Source organism: Phascolarctos cinereus, unplaced genomic scaffold (assembly GCF_003287225.1).
Source record: "Phascolarctos cinereus isolate Bilbo 61053 unplaced genomic scaffold, phaCin_HiC Scaffold_1;HRSCAF=81, whole genome shotgun sequence".
In the NCBI taxonomy this organism is placed as follows: domain Eukaryota; kingdom Metazoa; phylum Chordata; class Mammalia; order Diprotodontia; family Phascolarctidae; genus Phascolarctos; species Phascolarctos cinereus.
In genome coordinates, this window is record NW_027555514.1 from 187,038,341 (window position 1) to 187,055,808 (window position 17,468).

The 17,468-nt window shown below is 33.7% G+C and overlaps 1 protein-coding gene across 1 annotated transcript in view; it reads right to left on the minus strand.

Annotated features, from left to right (window-relative positions):
* The window catches only part of ATF7IP (activating transcription factor 7 interacting protein), a 156,932-nt gene that overhangs the window by 71,167 nt on the left and 68,297 nt on the right, over positions 1–17,468 (minus strand). Inside the window, 2 exon segments of the mRNA XM_020994314.2 lie at positions 246–1,330; positions 8,271–8,350. Of these exon segments, the coding sequence (XP_020849973.2) occupies positions 246–1,330; positions 8,271–8,350 (1,165 nt within the window).

Below are 17,468 nucleotides of genomic sequence, written 5' to 3' on the forward strand. Positions count from 1 at the left end.
TTTCCCACTCATATGTCAGTTCCCAGAAGATGACTCCCAATATCTCCAATTTAAGAAGTGACCTCAAGTTTCCATTCCACATTTTCAAGTGCCTAAGTCTAAGAGACATTTTACAACTTAGAAATTACAAATTAGGGCTTGAAGTAGCCAGTGAAAATTAACTGAAATACAAATAGCACATAAATATTATCCAATCTACATGTAATGAAGAAAATAACATAAAACTTAAACCCAAACTCTCTAACCTGGGGAACCTGATTCATTTGGCAACACAACTTCAACATCTTTTTCTCCAGAAGCTTCCTCTTCATCAGAGAGTACCAAGAAAGCTTCTTTCGGCAAACTCTCACTACTCTCTTGTTTGGATGGTGAACCTAGAGAATTTTCCAATTTTTCTCCCAAATCTGAGTTTGTCTCTTCAAGTGGAATGAGAGAAGTTTTAGAAAAGCTAAGTTCATCTTCAGCAGGAGCCAGCTTTTCCAAAATGGGAATAATTTCATCTGTCTCCATAGAGTCTGTGTTGTCTAAAATTTTCTCATTTTTATCATCTTGAACATTTTCATCAGTGGTTTCTGGAAGACATGGAGATTTCTCATCTTCACTCTTTGCATCTTTGCCCATTTCCATACTGCTAGATATTGCTGCTTCTTCAAAAGCTGACTCTGTAACAGGATTTTCATCCATATTCTTTTCATCTTCAGTAGGAAGTTCAGAACTAATAGGTACATTATTTGTTTCCAGCTTTTCTTCCTCAGTTTCAATATTATCACTAACTATAGTTTTGTCTTCAAGTGGGCTCTCTCTTTCTCTTTGGTCCAAATTTTCATCATCTGTACTATTTTTTTCAAGGATATCATCATCATCATTATCATTATCATCATCATCATCATCATCATCATCATCATCTTTATTGCTATTAGGAACTATGTTATCAGTTTCAGGGACAATGTCTTTTTCTGGTTCATAAATTATGTTTTTAGGAGATGCTGTTTCACATTTTAGACTTGAATTTTCATCCTCTTCTCTTACATCAATATTTAAGAAATTAGGGGAGGGTTCCTTCAGTTCGGATTTCCTTTCTTCAAGGTCCGAACAAACGTCTTCTATGCCATTCACCTCCTTACCATCTATACAGTCAGTATTATCTAATGATGAACTTAGGTCAGAATCACCATTTTCATGTTTGCCATTTAACAGTTTGACATCAGTTTTTAGTAGCTCTTCTTTGACTTTGTATACTACCTCCAGCTGCTGACGATCACTCACTCTCATTGTTTTTCGGGCTTTAAAGATTTTTTTCTGAGGTTCTTCTGTACTTTCCATTTTGAATCTAAAAAAAAAAGAATAACTAAATGAAGTCATTTTCATATACAATAAAATGTTTTTAATAAACAATATACTGACAATACAAAGTGATCACTGGTCTCAGTAGAAAAACTTAAAGAAACTGTGAGTCCAGTAGGAAAAATATTTAACACTACAAGCCCATATCACTCTTCATGAGTTTTTCCTTCAATACCAATATCAGTATATACTATGCTGCACTAGAATTTAAAAGAGAACATTTCTGTTAAGAACAGAAATACTGAGAAATAAGGTGCTTACCAATAGGCAAGTACGTTCCCTTTTTAAATGATTGCTTTCATATCACTTTCACATTGTCTTCGCTAGTTTTGCCTTTAAGTAGTAATAGTAACTTATTTAACACTTGAAGGTTTGCAAAGCACATTCTCATTTACATAAAAAACCCATGATAAATGTACTACTGGTATATCACCCCAATTTTACATAATAGGAAACTGGGGCTAAGGTTAAATGGTTTGTCCAAAGTCACATAGGAAATGAGATACAAAAAGCAGGATTTGAATACAGACCACTTCTGACTTCAAGGCCAGTGCTACCTCTAGTTAATTTTTAAAAATTAATATGAAAGCTTTTTAAGATAACTGCAGACATATATTCTTCCACATTCTATATGATCATTTTAAATCACTCAAAAAGAACTAGCAAGGCTAATATTTACATTATGAAAATTAAAATTTTCTATTAGTTTCCAAGCAAATCAAACAAAAAAGGTACTTAATATTTACATTACATTCACATTATTTATTGACTTTTACCCTTACCAGTCTTTTCTCCTACACCCAATTTGAAAATAAAATGAAAACTTTTCCTGGACAATTAACTGCTCATTTGTATTCCCTGCCTCCCACCCCCACCCCATTGTATTTTGTAGACTGACCTTACAATAAAACTTCCAGCAGAGTAAAAGTATCTTCTTGTAGTAGATAATGTTTATTTCAGCAATGATATGCAAATGATTAAAGAAGCAGTTCTTTATTAGGTATTTGTTTCCAAATACTCTTTCAATGAAATATTTTTAGAAGAACCGGCATTTTAGACCTTTATTCCAATTAAATATGATAAACATTTACCCTAAGATTTATGAAACTTATGAAGTGAGTGAAATATCAAAGAAAAATCCCTACATACATGCCAAAATATTTATAGCTTCACTTTTTGTGACAGCAAAGAACTGGAAATAAAACATATGCCCAATGATTGGAAAATGGATAAATAAATGGTGGCACATGAATAAAATGGAATATCACTGTGCTATAAGAAATGATATGTGTGATAAATACAGTGACACATGGAAAGGTTTGTATGAACTGATACAGAGTGGTAAGCAGAGTCAAGAAAATGATATACACAGTAATTACAACATAAATGAACAACCACACACACACCAACCCCCCACCCAAAAAAAAAAACAGATGGAACAAAATTATAAAGATCAAGCATGACTTGAATGAACAGATATGAGAGGGATACTCCCTTTAGGAGGTAGGAGGTCAACTAGTATTACACGTTGCACATGTTTTTGGGGATCTGTTGCACCAATTTTTTCCTCTTTAAAAAAAATGATATTTGTTATATGGGATGGCTCTCTGGGAAGGAGTGAAAGGAATAATAGGGATAACTATGATGATATAAGAAACATAAAACATCAATAAAAATTTATTTAAAATACTGCAGGAAAAGTAATAGAGAAGTCATAGAAATATTCTTGTGATTCTTATGATTAGTTTACATACAGAAATGACACAAAATGGTAAAATCCTGGTGAGAACTTCTGAACTACAGCAACCCTGTGAAATACAGTGGAAAAACACTGTTATCCCTATTTTTCAGATGAAGAAAATGAGGTTCTAAGCAGTGAAGTGGGAGGCAGGTGGCACAATGGATAAAGTCCATGACCTGAAGTCAGAAAGAACTAAATTCAACTCTGGCAGCCTCAGGCACTTACTAGCTGTGTGACCCTGGGCAAGTCACTAGACCTCTGTCAGCCTTAGTTTCCTCTACTATAAAAATGGAGATAATAATAGCATCTACCTCCTGGTGTTGTTGTGAAGATCAATTGAGACAGTATTTGTAAAGCACTTAGCACAGTAGCTTGACCACAGTGGGCATTTAATAAATGTTTGTTCACTTCCCCCTTCCTTTGCCAACTGTCACACAACTAGTAAGTATCTGAAGTGGTATTTAGACTATTTAATTAAAATTAAATCCAAACAAGAGCAAAGATTAATGGATAGATGTCAACCAGGAAAAAAATTTCTCATGGAATGCCACAGGGTCAGTGTTCTCCTTGGTGATTTTTTTTTCAACACTGTAATCATATTTAGAAGCTAAAGTGACCTGTGTACTATTCCTCATTTTCTAAAGGTATGGAAACTTAAGCAGGGAACAACTCATCAAATCAGTAGTAAGTAGCAGAACTAGCTGAATACAGATACTCACTCTAACCCCAAATTCTTAAGTAGTGTTTTCAGGAAATTTGTGGAAGATTGGGAAGGAGAACTAATATATTAGATGACAAAATCAGGATCTAAAAACAGGCTAAATATTTCTAGATTAAATTTAGCAGAAATAAATAAAAAAAATTTGAACAAATATTTTAAAAACTCAGTTGGTACAAATATGGGATTGAGAAGCAGTACCTAAAAAGTAAGTCATTTGAGAAATAAAAACCTGGGGAGAGGGAGCTGCAAGAGAGCTCCAAGTTCAACATATGTCAGTACAGTCAGTTCTGTTATAACTCTAGATAGGCATTCTTAAAAATCAATGCACTACTAATATGACAGAAAAAGAAAATAATAAATGTTGGGAGGGGATGTAGGAAAATTGGAACAGTAATGCACTATTGGTGGAGTTGTGAACTGATATAATCACTTCGGAGAGCAATTTGGAATTAGGCCCAAAGGACTTTAAACTGTGCATACCCTATGATCCTGCAACAACACTAATAGGTCTATATCCCAAAGAGATCAAAAAACGGGGAAAAGGACCTATTTGTACAAAAATATTTATAGCAACTCTTTTTGTAGTGGCAAAGAATTGGAAATTAAGAGATGCATGTCATTTGGGGAATGGCTGAACAAGTTGTGGTATATGAATATAATGGACTACTACTGCATAAGAAATGACGAGCAGGGAGACTTCAGAAAAACCTGGAAAGATTTGTATGGACTGATGCTGAGTGAAGTAAGCAGAACCAAGAGAACATTGTACACAGTAACAATCACGTTGTGGGGTGACTAATTTTGATAGACAGCCCTTCTCAGCACGCAAGGACCTCCAAAAGTGGAAAATGCTATCCACATCCAGAGAAAGAACTATGAAGTTTGAATGCAGATCAAAGCATACTATTTGCTCTTTTTTCTTCTTTTTTTTTTCTTCTGCTTACTGTCTTGGGACAAGGGGGAAAGGAAGAGAGGAAATCTGGAACTCAATTTTTTTTTAAAAAGAATGTTAAAAGTTATCCTTACATGTAGCTGGCTGAAAATAAAATATTTTTTAAAAATTTTTTAAAAGACATTTATCCAAGAGATGACGATAAACATGTTCAAAATGGGAACTTGTCTGCTTTAATGGAAAACTACAGGCTATGATGAAGACTAGACTCAGGAAATGGACTGTTCAAAGGTATGTTTAATATGTAATGTATAAATGTTTCATGATGAATAATTAAAGAATGTATCAAAATCTTATGAACTCAATTCCAAGTCATGTAAAACAAAGACTGAAGCAAAAGGGGGGCATATTACATATTAAGACTTTTTAAAGATATAAAAAGTTGAGTATTGTGTAAGCCAATAAATTTATTTTTTTTAAATCACTACACTATACAAAACTGTGCAATAAAAATTACAGGGCACATGGGGATTATGGGAACAACACTTACAGTCAGGATGTTTATTTTATTTTCATAGGTTGTTTGTCTCTAATGGTCAGCAATATGAATTCCTTTAATCCTGGGGCTGGAGAGATATCAAATGCTCTCCTCATTTCTTTCAAAATGCTTTATTATTTCAAACTTCTCCCCAGTACTTACAGTTTTCCTTTAGCATGAACTGATCGATGCAAGGATGCTTAGACATGTTTAAAATGTTGAATGAGTTTTTTAAAAATATATATATAGCTATAGAAAAGTTCACAAACACAAAAGAATAGAAAAATACAACCTTGCAAGACAATTTATGTGGTGAACTGAGGTAGGAGGCAGATGTATGGAACATGTGCACTTTGTGTTTTGTGTATTATTATATCACTCAGTTCAGTTAGGTACAGTTTTATGTATTTTTCTGGTGTTTCTCATGGGAAGAAAATGTGAAATTCAAATTATGCTCAAATTATTTCCTAATATATCAATCACATTAGAAGAAATTCATGTTTTTAAAATCAGAATCATAGCAAAATAACTTTCAGTGTACCATGGCAGCCAAAAAAAAATTTAATTTCTGGCTGCATTAAATTATGTAATTTTAGGATCCATAACAAGGGATATATGTTATAAATATTATTAGCAACCAGACCATGTCTGGAATATTAGAACAATTCAGAACCCCATATTTTAAGAACAATGACAACCAGGAATGAGAAGGTCTTGAAATAAGAAACTTGCCAGAGCAATCAGGGCACAGAACAATCATTGTTGTCCTTTAAGAACTCTATGTTATAGATTAAGGGAACTTTCCAGAGAGCAGGGGGACTGCTCTCCATTCCTCACCTTGCCAAAGGAATGAGTAGGAGAATCTCCCATATGCTACTAGGAGAGAAGCTATCAAATACTGGCCAGAGAAAAAAAGACCTAAGTAGTAATGGCTGGTCACTCTGAGAGGGTAATGAAGTAGCTATGTGCTAAGGTGACCTGAGAAACAAGAGATGATAAGCTTCACTAGACATGCATCTAATATGTGCAGAGATTCATAAGAATGGACAGACAGACAGCTATTACTCAATTCTGAAAACACTTGAAGGTACTCCTACAGCTAGGCATTATACTTGGGCATGAATCTGAACACTTTAAGAGTGCAGGTGATGTTTTTCATCATTACTGCTGATTAAAGGTAGAGGCTTCAGGAAAAAAAAAAAGATTGTGAGTGAACTGTTAGTTAAGAAGGTGGCATCTGAGAAGAGCATGTGGATTTCTGTAATATAGTTTAAATTTGCCTGAAAACCTGCAATCTCACCAAAAGGCCTTAAGGCAGAAAACTGACTAGAAAAGAAACTGCTCACATACCATATGCCAGCTACCAAGCCATATACCACAATAAGCAGCAGATACAAAAGAAAATGAGGGGGTTGGACTCAAAGGCCTTGAAAGTCTCTTCCAAATCTAAAATCTATGATCCTAAAATAGTGTCTATCAATTAATTGTAAGCACTTAATGTCTTCTTGCTGATTTACAAATATCAAAGGAGAAGGGGGATTAATGAAATTTCAAGGCCTCAGATATCTACAAATAATTGTACAAATTCTGGGTAATAAACAGGAGATCACAAAAGAGAAATCATAAATGTAGCCAATGTATATCAAGATGACATATTCCTGTGAGGAAACAGCGAGGGGAAAAGGATGGGACAAAACAAGTATGTAGGGATTAATGGAAAAGGATAGACAAGAATGTTATAGCCAACTATTTGGTCTCCCTGCCCCACCACTCTAATTCATTCATGTCTGACCAAATTAACACCTTCCTGCTCCCTTCTCACCCACTCCCCATTTCAAATAAACTCCAATTACTATTAAGTCTAGGATGAAATATAAAATCCTTTATTTGGCATTTAAAGACTTTTACAACCTGGCCCTTTTCTACATTTCCACATACTTTAATCCTCTCCCCACAATCTAAAATTCTCACACATGGACCTGCATCTCCTGACTCAATGCCTTTGCACTGGCTATCCCTCATGCCTGGAATGCTCTGACCTTTATCTCCATCTCTTAGTTTACGTGGCTTCCTTCAAAATTTAGCTCAAATCCCATTTTCTTGCAAGTGGTCTGTTCAGCTCCCCTCAGCAACTAATGCCTTCCTTCTTCTTCCAGATTCTCTACATATACTACTATTCTCTTCTATGTACACATTCACATGTTGTTTCTCTAGTATAATATATGCTCTTTGAAAGCAGGGTTGTTTTTGCTTTGATTTTTAGCCTTTCTTTGTAGCCCTACCACTTAGCACAGTGCCTGGCACATTGTAATGCTTGTTGCCTAATTGTTCCTCTATGCTCAGAATGGTCTCCTTTTCTATTAGGATCCCTGATTTCCTCCAAGACTTAGAATAAGGCCTTTCTTACCCCCGAGCTACTAATATGTTTTACATGTGTTTACATGCCTATATATGTATATATGCCTGCCCTATTAGAATAAAAACTCCTTAATATCAGAAACTGTTTAACTTTTGTTCTATCCCTAGCACCTAGCATACTACCTAACACATGGTAGTGAATAAATGAAAAAACATTTATTAAATGTTTAATGTGTGCCAAACACAATGCTAAGCACTAGGGATACAAATACAAAAGTGAGATGTGCCTGTCCTAAAGCTTTTATTATAATAGGGGGAGAGAATATTGCCTTACTGGTGGCCAGGAAAAGGTGTTTTGGTCTAGGAAAGGACGATGAATGAAACAGTAGGGCATACCACTGACAACCCATTTACAAAGCTAATGGTAGAGTTGATTCGATTACTTAAAGAGGTAGAAGGTAAGAGATATTCATAGCAACAGATGTGAAAATGGCCAGGGTAAAGATGAGGATGAATAAATGGGTCCAGGGAGTTCAGAGCTGAGTGTCTTAGCTTCTCCTAGATATAGTCTCTGAAGGTCTGGTTTGGAGGGTTGGGTCAGCAGCAGGATGAAAATGGCCAGTGTAAAGATGAAGATGCATGGACTCATGGAGTTCATAACAGAGTGCTTTAGCACCTCCTAGGCATGGTTGAAGGTCCAGTTTGAAGCAGAAGCAGGGCAGAAAATGGCCAAGGTGAAGGTGAAGATACATGGACCTAGGGAGATCAGAGAGTGAAATGATTGACATATGATTTCTTGCTTGATTTTTACCAAGAAAGAAGAAATGTATGGTGAGTAGGAAACAATATAAACCTGGCATTCTAAGCAGAACATAGTAGTAAATCTGGGACTTGTTCATACCTCTCCAGCAGCTTTTTATTTTTACTTTTAGCATACTTGACTTAACCAGGGTTTAATTTTTAAAAGTGGCTGGGGAGTTGATAATTGATCATTAGAACACTGATAATCTAGACCTGATTTGGATCCTTAAGGAGTAACTCACTGAAAAGTAAACATAATGGAAACCTTGGGAGGCAGTGGTAAGTCTCTAAGACTTTCGTGAAACAGGAGTTTAGTCTTGCTCTGGTTGGTGCTACACAGCAACAATGAGACCAATGAGTAAAAGCTGCAGAGAAGGAATTTTTGACTTTATACAAAGCAAAGTTCTTAACAAAGCTATCCAAAGTTCAATGGCTTGTCATATCATGTGCTGAAGACATCATTGGACTTCTTCAAGCAAAGACAATGTTAAAGAAGTTATTGAATGCTTTAGGTAGAACTTGTACTAGATTTATCTCCTAAAGTCCTTCCTTCTTTCTATTCTAAATCTTTTAATTTACTGGCAACATCCCAGGTAAGAAGAGATCATTTTAATTTATAGACAACTTTTAAAATGACCCTCAAATCTAACAATGAACTTGCCAGCATCACTCCATAGTGTCAATCCACTAGACTTAACAACTATATATAGTGTCTATAATAATTTATTCTATGTCAGTTTTCAGTAATCCTATCAAGTATAACAGAAGCGATTAAAAAAATTAATATATCAGAATATGATTAAATATAACAAAAATGCTTATTTTTAGGATTATATGTGTGTGGTGGGTTTTTTTAAAAATGTGAACTACCAATTATAATCACAGTCTTAAGTTTTAAAAACTGCCTTAAACAATTCAGTATTTTTGCACTAAAAATCCTTTGAACTCCTGAATGAGAACTTTCCATCTAGTAATAAGAGGTAAGCTTCAAATAAAAGTTGTAAAATAAGTTGTCATTTGAAGGAAGATCATCAAGGAAATATATAATGGGAAAAGGAGGTTGGCCAAGTCATGCAGTAAGGGAGGTGACAGACACAACTTATATTGCACTAATTATGAAATACTAACACATCTCAGGACTGCATGCAGTAAAACTAGATAGAGATCTATCAAAGAACATACACAAGAATCATATAGGCTGGCTGGGAATGAATGTTCTGTAATCTGTACCCACAGGGGAAATCATAAATTCACTCTCAAGTGTCAAAATACTATTCTGTTTTAGGACTTATGTCCCAAGATCACAGGATGATGTTCATACATTAAAGTATCTACAAAATACTTGTTACCTGTCTTAATTATAACCTTCAGTGTTTATCATAGTTTTACATACAGTAGGCACTTTATGTTTGTTGAATAAAAACCTATTATGGGCTTTTATTAAAGTAAATACTATCTCAATAACCATAGTTCAATCTACCAAATTTCACTGAAAAACTGAGAAAAAAAAGGTAAAACCTCATCTCCTACCTTTCTTTACAGGGTAGAGGAAGAATGATGGCATTATATATACTATCAGATTTAGTAATTCAGTTTGCTGAACTGACTTTTTTTCCTTTCTCTTTTTTTAATTCTTTATTACAAGAGATGGTGGCAGAAGGTGGAAGAATATGTTCGGGAAAAAAGGTGATATAAAAACAAAACATGAAATTTAGAAGAATACTTGTAGCCAGATATGAAGGGAAAAAGAAGGTTAGGCTTGGGGCAACTAACTGTCAATAACCAGGGACATGAAATCATGGAAAGGATAAAATCATAGAACATAGAAATCTCAAAATTTTAAGAAGAAAGATCTCAGAAATTTCATTCTGCTATTTGAAGTGGACAAGGCAAAGAAGAATGATGCTACAAGGGGCAAAAGCACTCTAAATTCAAAATAAATGTGGGGCAGGCATTAAATGGATAGTAAATATCCAAAATGCTCTAGGATTGAACACCTTGTCTTGGACGTAAGAGAATAACAGGCAAGGACCTTCTAAATATTTACAAAATATAAAACACAAAAAAGTGTAGTTGGTGAGTTAAATCTTAAAATAAAGATGTTACGTTTTAAACAATGTAAAAAGTTTTGTATTTAAAAAAATATACCAAACACTTAAATTCATTCCCTATTATAAATAAGTTACGTATCCAGTATGCTTGTTACTTCACCATAAGTAGAAGGCAAAATCAAAAGTGATAGTCTAAGTAAGTGGATAGCCTAACTTTTACAAAATTCTGCACAAATTTTCCAAAAACAGGGTTTATAAACAAACCATTCAAGTTAAGAATACTCAAATTAACAGATGTACTATGTTATACCCAGTTGTTAAATTAGAATATAGCAGGCACTTTACAATAAAATTCAATTGAATTAATGTAGTGACTGCATTCAAGTGTCCTCTGGTAACAAAGGCTCTTTTAAGTAGACCATTTTTAAAAAATTCTTATATATTACAGAAGAGCATTGGCAGAAATCTCAAGCTGTCAATTGGTTTGCTTCTCTTTTTATAATGCAAGTTTCCCAGAACAGCTTTGAAAATAACATTTTGAATTTGTTGTACAAATTTCCTGCCTTGCAAAGAGAACAAAATTGTAGGAGGTGCAAATTCGTGGATGCAAATGCAATTCTATTTTTCTGTTCTCTCTATAGACATGCTCATTTTACTTGGTGCTAAGTACAGAATTTTTTAAAACTTCATTTAATAAATTTTTAAAAAGTAGGTTGTAGATGGGGACTAAAACAAAACAACGCAATATAAATGGAGAAAAACACAAGCTTAATGATCATAATTTTAAAATGTGAATGGACTAAACAATCCATTAAAATGAAAGACAATGACAAAATGATAAAAAAAAAAGCCTAACAAAAGGTGGTATACAAGAATACATCTAAAAAAAACATGTATAGAAAGAAAATAAGAGGCAAGAAAATATATATGTATCAGATAAATACATAAAAGCAGGCAATGCAATTGTTCTAAGACAAGCAAAAATAAAAATTCACAGCACTGAGAGATAAAACTTTTCTTCTTCTTTCTTCTCATATTCTGAATGTGGTGGGATTCTTTGAGATTATCCCTTGCACTTTCCATTAAGAGGGATGGAGGTAGAGGGACAATTTCCCCATGCCTCCAGACTACTATGGCAACTACTTGCATGTGTTAATAAAAGTATGTATTTGTCTAAGGAAGGTCAGGGTGGGGGGTGGGAGGAAGGGACAGGAGAAAGAAAAGGGAAAAAAGGGGGGGGGAGAGACCTCATATCTAAAGGAATCATAGACAGTGACCATGCCAAATTTTTTAAAAGCCTCAATTGATATGTATAGCATCTAAATTCATAAAGGAAGTTACTTTTATTACAAAAAGACATAGTAATAATAATAATTACAGGAGTCTTTAATGTTCTTTTCTCAGACCTAGAAAAATCTAACAGAAAGCTAAATAAAAGGGAAAATACGAAAGTGAACATACTTGGAGAATTTAGAGCTGGAAAAGCAAGGGGATTCTCTGAATGTTCGCATTCAAGACTGCAAAGATTTTTCAATATTACATGGTACTTTTATGGAAATAAACCATGTGCCAGGGCACAAAGAAACAGTAACTAATATTTAAAAAGCAAAAACAATTATATTATTTACTGATGTCAATGAAATTAAAATAAAAGAGATACAGACATACATGAGGACTTAAGAATGATTTGTCATAATGAATAAGTCAATGAACATATTAGAGGAAAAATAACTGTAAAAAAATAACAATGAGACAAATTGTAATAAAAAATTTCTGAGTTACAGAAAAAAACAGTTTTCAGGAAAAAATTTATTTCTCAGAACACGAATAAATAGAACAAGAGCATTACTTCTTAGAAAATCAAATAGCACCAAAATTAGCAAAAAAGAAGACTTCTTAAAAATTAGAGAAGATAAACTAGAAAACAAGAACACTGTAAGTGATCATAAAATTTAGAAGCTAGCTCTCTGTAAAGACTAACAAAATTAATAAGCTTTTAGCTGACTTGATGAAAAAGGTGGAGGAAAATCAAAATACTAATAAAAATGAACAAAGGTGAAATCATAAGAAAATAAAACAAACTGTCAGAACATACTATGCACAATTATATTTAGCCAGCAAGGCTGAAAATTTTAAAGAAATGAAAGATTAGCTATAGAAATACCTAAATTAACAGAACACCAAACTAATTTCAAAAAATTAAATCAACTATATATATGAAAAAAAGAAACACCAAAAAAAGGATCCCATAAAGGAGTCTTGACAGTTTTGGAGCTTCCTACATTCCCCCTTTCAGGCACCACCATCTTTACTGTTAGTTACTAGGTTCCTCACCTCCCTGTCCCTGTGCCTCTCCTGGCTCCCTCCCTGTCACCAACAACCAATCAGTCATCAAGTCTCACATACTCTATGCTATAGCTCTCATCATCTCTCACATGTATCATCTTCTTTTCTTTCTGATCATTTGTTTACCAGTTTTTCCAAGCTTTTCTCATTTCATTCCTGGCTCCCTAACTGGAGCCCCTACTTCCAATCTCTTAACTCTCTATTCAATTCTTTCTCTCTCTCTTTTTTCTCTCCCTCTCCCTCTTTATATATGCATATCTTAATATATATCTTTATATATGAAATTTCCACTCCTTACCTCCAGGAAAATTCCTTCCTTCAGGAACTTGTTTTGTTTTGTTTTGTTTCTCATCACAGTTACAAGTTTAATAAATGCTTGCTGAATCGAAATGAATACATTAGGGCATTTAAGAAAAAAATCTCTGGCAATTCAATACAAATTAATATTTATACTATCTCCAGTTTCAAATACCAGGAAGTTAAGAAAATGAATATTTAAGGGACAGCAATCTACTTGTATCACAATCTAAAATCAGAAGTTACTAACTGATTTCCTATGATTTCCTTTGCAAATTTATTGTTGCTTGGTTAAGGAAAAAAGGCTAAAGGAGAAGTCTAACAGCCCTAGGATTTCCACTTCTGCATAAAGGTTAAAATAAATCTTAGGAGATATATAACTCTGTAACAAAAGCCATCTTGTAGAGACACAGATAAGAAACAAAGAAGCAAAACAAAGAAAACCTCAGGCAAGCTTCCAACAACTGCTAAGCCTCCAACAACTGCTTTCTCCCATTTTCTAGCACCGAGATTATGAATCCTTTGGGAAGTCAAGAATTGTACAAAAATTTGATTTTTACAAACACTTCGCAAGGAAAAGGAGTGCCAAAGTATCCAACAGACTGTAGGATTTCCTGGGGCTTGCTAAGCAGGTAACTATATTCCTGAGTCAGGCCCCCACAAGTTATGAGACCTCTTACTTTCAAGTATAGGCCAGAACCATTGTCACAGTTGGGCCCTAGGGTCATCTCATCATACATTTAGGGATATTAAATTGGCTTCCATAAGACCACAGGGTTTTATGCCCCTGAGAGAGAACAGTAGCTTCTGGAAAAGGGTAACTCAGATAACTAGAAAGTGGAAGTTAGCCTGGTATGGTGAAAAGCATAAGGTTTTTTTAAAATCAGGAGACCTAGGTTTGTGTCCAAATTCCTACAGCCCCTTAGTATGTCATTCTTTCTGACCCTCAGTTCCCTGACCTGTAAAATGGGGACAAAACTACTTGTATTATATACATAGGGTTACTCTAAGAAAATTGTTCCATGAAAAATTTTAAAGCACTGGAGAAAGGATATTGTGGGGGTAGCCACAAACTTTTTTACTCTCCTGGACCCTATTCAGTCCATCATCTACAAAAATGACTCTAATTAAGCTGCAAATGGCTCAAAGGGTATTAGATCAGGAGGGCACTGACAATCAATGCAAGCAAATATCTTATTCTTGCAACAAAAAATATAAAACTAAGTTAATTTGTAATTTGAAAAATTTGTCAACTAGATTTTTTAATGACCAAAAAATTCTTCTAGGTAACACATGCAATAATAAAGCAAATAGGAAAAGAAAAGGTATTTTGGAATATGATTCTCACTTTAGAATTAATACAATAATACTATATACTCTGGCAGTTGTGCACAATTAATCTAAAAGTAAATATTTTTCACATAGGCATATATCTTCATACCATTTGAAAATATATTGTTAACTTATGCATATCTACAATAATGCCACCAAAATAAAGATGTCATAGACAGGATCCTCTAGGAATTTTTTTTACTTAGTAATTTTAATATGAAATAGGAACTTCCTTTCTAAATATCCAGAACACTATAAAGTCACAAAACATTCAATAAAGCAAGAATAATAAAGGACAGTTATTAAACAAGTAGCTCCATCACAAAACTACCATTTGATTTATTTATAAATCATTATATTGAATTGTAAAGAGAATTAAAGAATAATTACCATCCATACCCACAAGGGAGCATACTGCAGCCATTAACAGGATCTTTTACAGGCACTGAAGGCAATGAAAAACAAAATCGAAGTAACAAGGAAGTAGTATCTGGCAAACCAGTTCAGACCGGTTTGGCCATATTTGTGCAAGCCAATCAGCTATCTTGTTCTGGAAATCTGTTTTGCATCAATAAAAGGAATTCTTAGAGAGGCTACATATCAAAAAAGGGTGACACCCCTCTCTGAGCTAGGCAATGTAGGCTAAGTACTAACAAACAAAATGTTAAAATGTTTTTAATAAGTATCATTTTGGATCCTTTTGTGCTTGTGACTTTATTATCACAATCATTCTACGTAAGAAAAATCACCTTTCGGTTACCAACATTAGCATCATGTAGTTTTTACATACCAATTTTTTTTCAGGATATAAAATGCTTACATTTTAGAATAGAAAGTTGCTCCCAATGACGGACATAAATATCCAAAAAGTTTAATCAACTTATGCCTTTAATTATTTTTGCTCTTATGGCAGAAACATAAAGAAATGTATAAATATCATTTGATAGAGTCATTTTAAAGATTTTTAACAATTCTCTCTACCTGTGTTATATATTGAGGCTAAAAATTACTTGAAGTTTTATGGAAATAATTTTATCTCTAATAAAATATCTTTCAGCATTAGCAAGGGTTTTTTACTCTACTAAAGGATTAAAATAACCAAAAACAGACTGGTAAAACTAAAATTTCTCCTTAAGTAAAATTAAAAAGGCTGGTTCTTTTACCAAACTGTACATTTTCTCCTCTGTTCCATTTTTTAAAAAATCACTGCAACAAAACAACAAAGAGAAGTATTAGCTTGCAATCTGCCATCTCAAAAAGCTCAAGAATTTTAAGAAGCTGTTCAAGAGCTGCTCACAAGACAGCCAATGAGCAATCAGCTTTCTGAATCCTGCCTGGCAACAGGAGACAGACAATGAGAAGGTCACAGAGAAGGAGAGTTAAACAAAACAAAGAACCCAAACAGATGCAATGTGGTTCTTTGCATAATATAAGTAATCTAGAATGCAGTATTCATCAGAGTCCAACTCTACTATCTGTACATAGTATAATACATATAATATGAAACAATATAAATTATTTAATAAGCCCTGTGTGGTTAATGAAAGCTATTCTTAGTTTAATGGCTGACCATCAGTTTTTCTAGGCGTGGGATGAATTCCTAGCTAGAGAATTAAAGACAGTCCCAGAACAAGGTCACACTACTCTAGAAAACCATGTGCAGAGTGAAAATGAGAATGCCTAAAAATTAAACTCAACATTAGAGCATTTATAAATAAAAAGGGGCAAACAAAAATTAATATTAAATTCAATATAAAAGGGTATGTTTTGTCCATCTACCAGTAATGTTGCTTTACTATTCTAGTTCCAAAAGTTAGCTTGCATTTTTATCCTGATTTTTCAAAAGGTTCCTACGCTCCTCTGAGGTGTTTTTACTGTGTGCTGAACTAGTTTAACAGATTTATAATCAGTTAAAAATTCCTAATTCCTAGTGAGGACGCATCTTGATTCTGCTTTTAAATAATTTATGCTTTAAACTCATATAAATTCAACTGCTTTAAATGTGGTCTTACTCCCTTTGAAACAAATTACAGAAATATTTGGATCACTTCTACCAAGCATAAAAGAAAATGGTTTTATTACAAAATAAGTCTCCATGTAAGTTTTGAGGACATTTTGCCTTTTATTACATCAATTTCTTGTTCAATATTTAAATTATAAAATAAATACAAGGGATGTTTATCACTGAAATATACTTTTTAAAGCTTATACTCAATATTTATAAATTAACCCATTTTTAAATCACATTTTTTTCCCTTCATACACAGATACCTTGTAATTTTTCAAACATACCCCAGAGGGAGCCTGCTACAGCCACATCCTTTAGCTTACATACTGTCTCAACAGGAAAAATTCACTCCATGCTTCCCTACTTCAGTCTTGGTAGAGAACTGAAATTCACTCACTATCTGATTGGTTCTAAGAAATAGCTGCCTGAAAACCAATGAGACACTGTTTCCACAAAGCCTGCCCAGTAACAAGGGAAGCAGATGAGGGCAAGAATTCAGATCGAGTGAAAACAAAGTTGAACTGCGCTTTGAGAGAAAAAAAGGTATCTCAATATCACCAGATTCTCAAAAAAGGACGAATGGTATAAGAAATCAATTTCACTTTATTATTTGATTAAATGTTTCAAAGTACAAATGTGGTGTCATTTTGCCATTTGGTTCACTAATACCTGTAATTTGATATGAGACCAGACTAAAGCAGACTAAAATCTTAAAATTAAAAGTGCCTAGAAAAAAAAGTTGAAGAACTGAAAATGTTTTAGTGATCCTACTTTTAATATGGAAGTTTTTATTCTCAATTATTTTTATACTATTATAGAATGTGGAAGGTGATTAAAATTCCCCTGAATATCTTAACAATTTTAAATGACTAAGCTTGAAATTACTCTTTCAAAATGTTTAATAAGTGATCTGCAAACTTTTCAATCTACCATTATTTGATTTTGTAACCTCCTCCCATACTTCTTAAAAGTGCTCCATGACACATGTTTCTAAGTATAATTTACACTAAAATAAGTGTTTTGGGAATTTCTGAAATAA